Genomic DNA, 11,513 nt, shown 5'->3' with positions numbered 1-11,513 from the left:
TCGGATATCAGATATGTGTGGGCAAATGCATATCATAGTAAAAGACAAAATAAGAAAAATGATAAAAAAGAAATTAAATGGTACTTTTTTAAACAAAAATGGTACTTTTTTTTAACTGAATGGTACTTTTTTTTTTACAGAATGGTACTTTTTTAACATAAATGGTACTTCCTTTTTTGTCTTTTAGCTATTTGTCTTTTAGCTGATATGTGTGTTGCCACACATATCTGATATCCGAAAAAACAACCTCCCATAACCTTTGGCATGTCTTATTATTAAATTGATTGACGATCTTAATTCGATTATCTCTAGAAAAATATCCACTGAATATACACAAGTTTAGAATATACCTCAACACAATCAATGTTCCCTGATGTTTCTTGTACGGTGGTAAACTTAGTTGGCTCCATAACCTTTGGCAGGGAAATGATAAATCCAAGGAATAATTCACTTCTTCCAAGGAAATCATCTTTGAAAAAATATGGATTTCCTTGGAAGAAGTAAAAATTTCCTTGGATTTATCACTTCCCCCTTTGGCATGTCTCTGTCTGATTGAAGAAGGCTTGAAGACAGCTACAAATACAATGTAAAGTAAATACTCCATATCAAAACAACACATACGTAGCAATACGTTAGGCATATACGGAGTACTATGTATAGTGAAACATACCTACGTAGATATATACTCACTCCGTCCCGGAATACTTGACCTGTTTTCCTTATCGGGCCGTCTCTTAATACTTGACCTGTTTCTAAAAATGAAAATATTCTAACAATATTATATTATTTCTCACTCCACCCCTGTTAACCCACCTACCCCCTACTCCATACAAAAAATAATTAAAAATTCAACCACTACTCTCCCCCAACCCCACCTCTAAACCACCTCCCACTAACTACATTAAAATAATACCCCACTATCAACTACTACCTATTAAATTAAATAAGTCAATTCAAGTCCCTTAAACTTTGTACCGGTCAAACCGGGTCGAGTATTCCGGGACGGAGGGAGTACTCCGTAACCTTATTTTTCGAGTTAAAAGAAGACACAACAAGATCGTAATATACTAATATACATGGAGATGAAAGAGACGTTATTGTGAAACATAACTACTTAGATATATACTCCGTAACTTGGTATATCTATTATTCTATTGTCTGTATTTTATGGAGATGACAAAAAAAAATATTGTTTCCGTTATCAGTAGTAGTTATTCGTTCTATAAGTAGAAACTAGTATGTGCCCGTGCTAATGCACGAGATAACTATAATCAATACCTAACTAACAATGTTTATAAAGAAAAACCATCACAATGAACTTGAATACTCCGTATAATGTTTGGATAAACATAAAAACCAAATTAAGAAAATAATTAAGAGAAATAAAGGACAATTCTAGAAAATCATGATGGACATTGCAAATAAAAACTTCGAAAATGATTATGTGGTTAATATTAATGCGGATGCTCTATCGTAATAATAAAGTTATTCTTCTCATCTCATTCAAGTTATTCTTCTCATCTAATTCAAAGTATTATTGTGAGTTGCCACCCACATTTCTTCACTTTTTTTCTTGTGAAACACGTATAACAAAAGTAAATGAATTCATATGATGCTTACGTAAATATTTGTTGATATATATGCTTCATAATTTTTAGTTTTTATAAACTTGAGTTTGTATAATCCTCCAAACTTATTATATCTAAAAATTATAATTTTTACCAAAGGTTTATTTAAGATATGAATTTGATTAATTTAGTTATGTTAAATTTGTATTTAAATTTCCTTTTAAAAAAAAAATTCTCCTTTTTTTCTTGCTTGATTGATGTGTGATTGAGGATGTGAATTAATTAATTGCCTTTTGAGTGAGTATGATGTGGCATAGCTAAGAGGGTAGTATTGCGGATTTGCTAACTTCTCGTTACCCACCACTCCGCTTTAATAATATAGATGGACGCAATTGACATTTTTACATATTGAATTGGTCTAGTAGCAGGTTTATTTTTTATTAATTATTAAATTTTTATCATGTGTTTATATTTGTTATAATCCGTGGGACAATATAACAAGTTCCGGGTAGGGGTGTAAATGAGCCGAGCCGGTCAATAAACTACTCGGGCTCGGGCTCGTTTAAAACTCGTTCATGTTCGTTCATTTACTAAACGAGCCGAGCTTGAACAACTTTTGAAGCTCGCTTAATAAACGAGCTTGAACATGAACATATGTATGCTCGTTCATTTAAGTTCATGAACAACTTGTTCATTTATGTTCATGAACAACTCGTTCATTTATGTTCGTGAACAAGTTCGTCTAGTTATGTTATGTATCATATTTTACCATATATACATTTTTCAAATATAAATAAAAATCATGTTTTTGACTTTTGGAATCTATAATAGAATAAAAGTATTTTGAAATAAAATTTTAATTGCTAAATTATTTCTCTTTGACTCTTTCTAAATTATTAGTTTGTTTATCAAATAAAGTAATGTATACTTTAATCTTTATTATTAGATATAATTATAATTTGTTAGATTTTCATGTGGTTATACTCTAAAGCTCGTTTAAGAAAGCTCGTTTATAAACTCGGCTCGATTAATAAATGAGCCGTTCACGAACAGTTCGCGAACACAAAATATTTTAAACGAACCGAGCTTGAACAAATTTTTGAGCTCGGTTAAAAGCTCGGGTTCGAGCTCGAACTCACATAAGTTAAATGAACATGAACATGAACAGGGTAAAGCTCGGCTCGGCTCGGCTCATTTACACTCCTAGTTCCGGGGCATGCAAGTTGTAAAAAGTTATAATTTACAACTCATTCCTTTTGATTTTGTATAACAAGTTGCTCTGTATTACGGCACCAATTTACTTTTGAATTGGTGAAAAACTTATACTTCGTATAACATTCCTTTTATATTTGGTACGAAAATAATAAAGGTCGTAACATGCGATCTTTAATCCGTGTTACATAATGATGACATGTCATGCTTACCTGTCATGATTTAAATTGGAAATTAAAATATTTAACTTATATAATCTATTGTAAGTGTTTCAGAAAAAAGGTGGAAAAATCTTAATATTCTAATTTGTTTCCTTCTATATGTGGCGCCTATATGTACTAATTAAAAATCTTAGTAGGATGAAAATTTTTCTGCCAATTTTTTTTATTATTATTCATTTGTTTATTTCAACATTTTTTTATGGAAAATATATTTGACTAAAACTTTATTAATATTTTGAAAAGATTCAGTATATTGGACTAATTATTTTTCCTTTTTATTCATTTATATATTTCATTATTTTTTTATGGAAAAGATTCAGTATATTTGAATAAAACTTTATTATCTTTTGAAATTCTGTCAAAATATTTTGTACTCCACACTACTTTATTTTCGAACAATTCTTTGTTATTCAAATATTTTATTAAAAAAAAAGTTCAAATTATAAACCTAATCTAATATATTAATATCTATATATGAAAATAGTACAATTACACGGGTTATTCGCGATAGATGTTAAATATCATCGTAATTTAAATATTGATGTTGTAGATGATATGGATGTTCTATACTTCACATACATATTTAAACAGTGCGTTGCACGATTATTTATGAAGTATTTGTAAACCATATCGTTCATATAGCTAAAAAGTAAATTAATTTAATGTCATCAATCGTAAGGGTACTATAGTCATAAATTACATTAATGTAATTAGTTGTTAATAATTATATGCTTATATCTATAATATAATATACAAAGCATATAATTATCTATTTAGTAAACTTGTTCGCCCAAATCATGAAATGTATAAGCTTGTTAGGTAGTCCTCTATAATCGTGGTCATATACCTTATAAAATGTAAAGATATTCATGACATACATAAATAAAATCAATAGTATATTTAGATAATCCGTACACTAGAGGAAAAAACATCATAAGTTGCCCTTAAAATAGGCTTATAAGTTGCCCTTCATAAGTGCCACCTATAGGGGGGTCACTTTTGTAAAATTATCAAAAGTTGCCCTTAACAAGGGTAACTTATAAGCTTATAAGTTGCCCTAGTTTGCAACAAGGGCAACTTATGTGAAACTTATAAGTTGCCCTTGTTGCAAATAAGGGCAACTTATAAGCTTCACATAAGTTGCTCTTGTTTGCAACAAGGGCAACTTATAAGCTTTACATAAGTTGCTCTTGTTGCAAACAAGGGCAACTTTTGAGTTTTTTTTTTTTTTTAAAAAAAAAAAAAATCTGCAATATAATTCCTGATATTCTGCAATATAATTTCTGATTTTGCAATATAAAATTCTGCATTATAATTTATAGAATACTATTTCATCAAACATCAGCTTGACATTCCTCAAAAATGATACTTCCTCCATTTTTTTTTAATTGCACCATCTGGTATTTCACGCTTGCCAATGCACTATTTTAACCACTAATATCTCTCATTATACATTTTAAAAAATTATAAAAAATTGATAATTTGAAAGTATATTTCGAGACGAATCTAACAAGATCCCACATGAATATATATTTCCTTACATATAAATCACAAAAAATAACTATATAAGAATATGGGAATAGTACTAAAACCAAGATGGTGCAATTATTAAAAAATGGAGGAAGTATAAAATTTCAAATTTCCAATAATATTACCGAATTAATTCAAATGTAATTAATTAAATCGATAAATAACAAAATAATGTAAGAGTCACGGATAACTACAAGCCTGCTCTATTTATCTATTTATTACACTGAGGGTAGTTCACAATCGTTGAAGTAAGTAGCCCACTTGTCTCGAACTTCATCCAACTCCTCTTTGGTAAAGGGCCCCTCCCTTGGAGTTTTGAAAACCTTTAAAAGAACGTCTTAACGTGCATGCAAACCAATAAATTAAATTAAGTTTCATATGCGAAAACAAAAATTATATTGGTTGCGAAAACAACTTTCTGATTGTACTAAGATTCATTTCAAGTTGTTTATGCACATCTAATGCTCATTTGGCTCGATATATATCATATTTGGCCAAAAATGTCATTTTGGATCCCAAATATCAACAAATGAACCTAAGGACACTTTCTAAATCTTTTTTCATGATTCATATGATTAGTTATATGTTTATAAAACTCATTTCAAGTTTGTTATTCACGCCTATGGGTCATTTGGGTCGATATAGGTCATTTATGGCCAAAAATAGCATTTTTGAACCCAACTACCAACAAACGAACCTCTTTCCACATTCTAAACCTTTTTCATGATTTATATGATTAGTCAGATGATTATACGACTCATTTCAAGTTCGTTATGCACGCCTATTGGTCATTTGGGTCGATATAGGTAATTTATGGCAAAAAATAGCATTTTCGATCCCAACTACCAACAAACGAACTTATATCCACATTCTAAACCTTTTTCATGATTTAGATGATTAGTTATATGATTATAAGACTCATTTCAAGTTCGTTATTCACACCTATGGTTCATTTGGGTCGATATAGGTCATTTATGGCAAAAAATGGCATTTTCGATTCCAACTACCAACAAACAAACTTATATTCAAATTATAAACCTTTTTAATGATACATATGATTAGTTATATGTTTATGAAACTCATTTCAAGTTCGTTATGCAAGCCTAAGTGTTATTTGGGTCGATATAGGTCATTTATGGCCAAAAATGACATTTTCGATCACAACTACCAACAAACAAACCTATTTCCATATTCTAAACGTTTTTCATGACTCATATGAATAGTTATATGATTATAAGACTCGTTCCAAGTTCTTTATGCACGCCTATGGGTCATTTGGGTCGATATAGGTCATTTATGGCCAAAAATGGCATTTTCGATCCCAACTACCAACAAACAAACTTAGATCCACATTCTAAACCTTTTTCATGATTTAGATGATTAGTAAAATGATTATAAGACTCATTTCAAGTTCGTTATGCACGCCTAAAAACTTGAGATGACTTCCCCGGCCATCTCCCCAACGAGTTAGACTTCACTACACTGAACTAAACAACTTATATGACACTTCTTATCCCATAAATCATCAATTAGCATGGAATAAACAAAATCCCCAAAACAACAAGTCAATCAGATACATTAAATCCCAAAAACAAGTCAATTGGATAAGCAAAATCCCCAATTTTCACAATTAAACAACATAAATAAAGATTAACAAAACCACATACTTTAAATTCGCGCCTTGATATGAGCAATTGGAGAGATGCGGACTCAATTTGGTCTGCTCATGGAGAATTCCGTAGTGAGTGCAGAGAATTGCGTGGCTCGTCGCCGGTGAGTGGATAGAATTGCGTGCCTCGTCGCCGGTGAAGGAGTAGCGGAGGGGTGCGAATGTGTGAAAGTTATGGTCGTCGCCGGTTATTTGCTCGCCAGCGGAGAAGGAGCAGGGAGATGAGAGCTCGCTGGTGGAGAAGGAGCAGGGAGATGCATTGGTGTGCGCGAGCAGCAAGAACACGGGAGGTGAGAAAATGTGAGTTTGTGTTTAATAAGTTTAAAGGCTGCGCTTGTGAAACTGTTGGGAAAATTTTATTTTTTTTATTTTTTTTCCTTCAAAGGTGGCTCTTGTTTGATAAGAGCAACTTATAAGGAGCCACTTATAAGGATTTTTCTACTAGTGGTATATGCATAGTTTACTTTAATTGAGAAATCTAATTATATTCTGCAGTTCATAATAAATTTTTATTTAATAGAGATAATTAGAAGAAAAAAAATATATTTAAGTATTTATTTAAATTAAAAGAGAGGTCAATCAATGAGTGACATTATATAATTTTCCTATTTTCGGGCCCTATTTGATTCATTATATAATTATTTGTACCAAATACAGGAAACATTCATTTCTTTTGTTTTCCTTCCAATTCCTGCCAACCAAATAAAACCTTAATAAAATAAAATAAAAACAGAAGAGGGACTGGCGTACCAGTGAGCAGCCGCAAACCCAACGATCAACATTTAGCAATAAGCAATCAACCAATTGATTGAGCATCGTGGTAAGATATTCTTCGTCATCGAATAACCTCCACATCATACTTGACCTTTCCCATTCGGCGTACATTTCGACAATCTTTTCAAGCTTCTTCTCAATCATCCCATCCGAATCATGCATCACAATCTTAATTTTCAAAAAATGAATACATGCAAGAGAATTTAATTTAATCTCCAAAAGGTAGTGATGGGTATATGTAATATGTACAAGAGAATTTAAGTGAAATATGAATGAAAACGAAAGAAATAATAAAATAAACATACACGAAGCTGGAGTACATGGGATTTTTTATCACCATACACTTTGATGCCGATGTTTGCCAAGGATTTTAAAAAATCGTCGACCAAATACCATATACTGTCTGTTTTTGGTTCTACTACGAGGAGTTCCCAGCGCCTTCGGCGAGGTAATCTCCCGTGGGAGTTTGCATGGGTACCTCGATGGGCAACCCATAGACGAGCAACAGATCGGAGATGAACTCCTACTCCTACTCCACTTTACTTTATTATAAGGATTTATTCGAGGACTCGCAAGGTTTTTAGTTAAAGATCTAGGATTTCCTGCAATTGGAGATGGAATATTGTAACAGCTTAGCACCACGCTTCCAGCCATTGTTTCTGTTGTAGAATACTGTAATTCTCTTAATCAATATATATTTAATTCTTTATAGGTGTACAACCCTATTCTATCCTACCACAACTCTAATTCACATAATTACTCAAAATCTATCTTTAAAGAATATAGGAAACAATATTAACATTTATTTTATCAGTTTCCTGTTTTATATAAAACTTCTAGCTAGGGTTTTAATTTGACAACACTTCGGAATCAGCTCAAAATCACACCCCTTTACATCAATCTCAGACCCCAAAACCTTGTGTGGCTAAATGATTAAGATTTTGACAACAAGCCATCTCTTTGAGCCATTTCATAAAGGGCAATGGCCATAAGAACTTTGGCATCAGCTGTGAAGCGCCAAAGTTGAGCATATGGGACTACGTGCACTTTTATTAGCTCACCATGTTCTTCTAGACCAGTTTTCTTACCCTGCAACTGCTCAATTATCTCTTTATCCACCTTTCTTCGGCATAGAAACACACTCAGTTCTTCATCACAACCTCCCTAACATAGAGATAGTACCAGATATTTTAGAGGAAAGGATACATGAAAGCAGAAAGCAATTATAAGATTTGGTCCCTCGTTTCAAGGTAGTTGTACAAGTGAACCACTCTAAGAAAGGACATGATCACTTATTAGTATAATTTCATGAAATGTATTCAACCAAGATAGAAAGATAGGAACCAACTAACCGGTGAGGGGAAAATTTTGCCTCCAGTAGATGGATCCAAGAAGGCTGTAAGCTCAACCATGTCCTCTTTATTCAATTTTATACCAGTTTCTTCTTCGACCTACCACACAGATTTTACATTTTGGGTTAGACCATATTTAAAAGTCCGCTTAAATCTCATATCAGAACAAAAACAAAGAATAAGAGATTTGAGAATCGTGAATGCAATATATTTCAGAAAACATACACATGATGCATGACGAGACTAAAACTATGCAGTTTAAACTTCAAAGTATATACCGATAAAAGAGAGAAAGATATGGGACGGGGGCAAGAGGAAAAAGAGAGACCTCGCGAACTGCAGTACCCACGAAATCCCCCTTGTCATCATCCAACATTCCAGCTGGCAACTCCAAAACAAACCGCCCGGTAGGAACCCTAACCTTGAACAGACAAGATTTAGATTTCAAATTGGAGCAGCATTTGTAGCCTCAATGCTAATATTAACTTGCAGATTTCAAGCATAGTTCATCTTCCCATGCCAGAATCACAAAACCCAAAGAAGAATGATACCTGTTCTGTAAGAATAGCATAAGTCTCACCCTCAGACTCCAAGAGTATGAGGATGGCTACAGCAGCTCCTCGTGCAAACACAATGCCTGGTACCTATTCCATTTCTGAATGTAAGCACATGCACATTGCTAAAGTTCCAAAGGTATAAGGATAATTGGTAATTGAACATGCGACAAAACGTTTTACGTTTGGGGTTGCACACTAAAAAACAGATTTTTATGAGGAAAGCACAAGACAAAGGTTCATTGTATTGATTGCTACAGATTAAACTGTAACAACAAATCAAAAGCTCATACCTTTTTCCCCATTTCCTTGTCAATAACATCTGCTTTGAACTTGATAAACCCAATGCGCTTTCCAAAATAATCCACTCCCTGATACCATATGAACCAACACTTTCAGTAAACAGCTCTAAGCAGCATCAAATCCCCCCCCCCCCCAGAAGAGAGAAGGGAGCGGCAAAACCAGAGCATGAAAAACTCCTGTTGCAGGGAAGTACTTGTCTGTAGTACCATCCATCATAACAAAACAAATCCATTACAAAAAGACCATCAGGCCAGGACAAACTCAAAAGACCAGGGCACGAACCTTAAAAGGACCAACAAGACTACGACGCATCATTAAACCCATTACCATGAGATTTTTCTTCCTTTCTTCCTAAACTAACCTTTGTAATAGTTGTACACTTGTACCCTCCCTCCCCCACGGCCCAAATCATTCAAAATGGAAGTGTGACGGGAAATCTAAGCATAACCAGTAACTGATTTTACAAAATTTGACAACTCCTAAAGACATCCCAAAATGTCCCCTTAGTCTAAACTCCAAATTCCATTGTCCCATTGTCCAATACACACACAAGTTTGGATATGATATGATTTCCAACAAAAAGCTATAATACTTGCGCTAATTTATATTTTCCCATCACACTTCAGTGTTTGCATATCCTGCATTCAATCCCAAACCACTACAATTCTAATAAAGCTGACAACTTTTACCGGACATCCTTACATTGTACATGTGACTATTCTTGTCTTATGGAGTATTAGTACCTGAGCATGCGGACTATAATCTCAAGCAAGGAAGTACTTACTCTTACACTAACTGAAGGCCTTGTAGCTGAAACGGATAAGATATCTGATCGGATGAGTTGTTTGGTAGAATTAATTGTTTAAGAACTGGAGCGAACTGAACTTTCAGGATAGATTACATGAAAATTTAACGATCTTCAATTTCTATTTTCCTATGAACATGAGAAGTGCCTTACATACCCTCCCTTGGTAAGTCATACTTTCCATGTCAATTCCCATCAATTATAAATTCCCTAGTACAACCAAACATAATCAACCTATTTCCTAGGAATGTAAAAAGGGAATTAACATCCTATGAAATGGAACTTCGCAGGGAATTTACTACCCAAGTGAACCACGCAAGCACTAGGTGTTTTCAAACAGCGGCTTGATAAACAGAGCCGTAATCCATATGATATTTTTTTTGAGATTTCTGCATTTGGTGCTCATTTACAATAACAATTGAAGAAAAATTGAACAGTTGAAACAAATTTGTTTTTCTTCATTGAATAGGATGTCAATCAAGGGAAATTGGCGCGAGTTGAAACAATAATCATCAAATTGAAATTGGGAAATTAAAATTACCTGAATAAGGACTTTCTCCAAGGACATGGCCCCATTAGTCAAAGCCCCATTTTCGGCCTGCAGGTTTTTCAGCCATTGTTGAAACAAAGAGGACTCAATTGCATTCCTGTACCCACATTCATTCATTCATTAATTTGCGGAACAAAAATTCCCAAATTTCATGTCAAACCAATATTTTCTACTGTAATGATTAGTAATGGGGGGTTTTAGAAGGGGGAAGTGGGTAAACTCACCTGAACTCGGAAGGGGTGATTCCGGGTGCAGCAACGATTTCAACGGGTTGACCCGGTAAGGTGATGGTGTGAGTGAGTGGGGTTGATGACTCGGTTGACATTGTAGAGGTGGATAAGCAAAAGGGTGTTCTAAAGTTGGTGTGTCGGAGGATTTTGTTGGAAGAGAAAGGAAGGAGAGAGGAGATGGCGGAGTGCAGTTGCGTCACTCTTAAAGCCATCGGGTGTATTGATGATTTGATGTACTTGAATTTTGGGCACCCGAATTTTATTCTAATGAACTTACAACTTTACCGAATTACAAGTGGTTACTCGGATTAAATTTGGTAATTCGGTTTGTACTTAGGTGATAACGCGATAACCTGAAGAGTTATTTATTTTTTTAAGGGAAAACTCGAAGAGCCATTGCTTTGTTTTCATTTTGAGTAACACTAATTTTTAAAGAGGATTTTGTGTACGTCTGCTTGGTTAAACGAGTGATCATAACTCGTAATTTTAAATATGTCTTCTTCTCCCAAAAAACCCAATGACTTTATGTCACATGATCAAACTTATGTCAAACTTTCACTCACTATTTTTATTTTATGTACATTTAATATGTTTGGTATTTTCATATTCAATGCTGACCAGTTTATACTCGTCGAATATATTCATATGATCTAGTCTACCGAGATTAAATTAAACCACTTTAACGCTTCTATAATCTGGTTCAGATGACCCGAATGGAACATGTTTCTACCTAAACCTGAGCTAA

General features: G+C 33.6%; 1 protein-coding gene across 1 annotated transcript; it reads right to left on the bottom strand.

Moving 5' to 3' along the window:
- Positions 1-7,652: 7,652 nt before the first annotated feature.
- LOC110784367 (nudix hydrolase 14, chloroplastic) lies at positions 7,653-11,008 on the bottom strand. Its single transcript, XM_021988816.2, has 7 exons — positions 10,763-11,008; positions 10,530-10,635; positions 9,174-9,251; positions 8,878-8,970; positions 8,655-8,747; positions 8,327-8,425; positions 7,653-8,138 (listed from the first exon to the last, which is right to left on the bottom strand). Exons 1-7 carry the CDS (start codon positions 10,978-10,980, stop codon positions 7,908-7,910), a joined length of 918 nt encoding a protein of 305 aa, XP_021844508.2. The 5' UTR covers positions 10,981-11,008; the 3' UTR covers positions 7,653-7,907.
- Positions 11,009-11,513: the final 505 nt, after the last annotated feature.

The sequence above is a fragment of the Spinacia oleracea genome, chromosome 6 (assembly GCF_020520425.1).
Source record: "Spinacia oleracea cultivar Varoflay chromosome 6, BTI_SOV_V1, whole genome shotgun sequence".
NCBI classification, from domain to species: Eukaryota; Viridiplantae; Streptophyta; class Magnoliopsida; order Caryophyllales; family Amaranthaceae; genus Spinacia; species Spinacia oleracea.
Note: the sequence above shows the minus strand (reverse complement) of the source record. Positions and strands in the feature narration are given on the sequence as shown.

Excerpts from the sequence above, each read along its gene's own strand:
- LOC110784367 (XM_021988816.2), bottom strand. The coding sequence starts at position 10,980 with ATGGCTTTAAGAGTGACGCAACTGCACTCCGCCATCTCCTCTCTCCTT. Across the intron at positions 10,636-10,762 it reads ATCACCCCTTCCGAGTTCAG|GAATGCAATTGAGTCCTCTT; the intron begins GTGAGTTTACCC and ends ATGTGGGTACAG. Across the intron at positions 9,252-10,529 it reads TGGAGAAAGTCCTTATTCAG|GGAGTGGATTATTTTGGAAA; the intron begins GTAATTTTAATT and ends ATATGGTATCAG.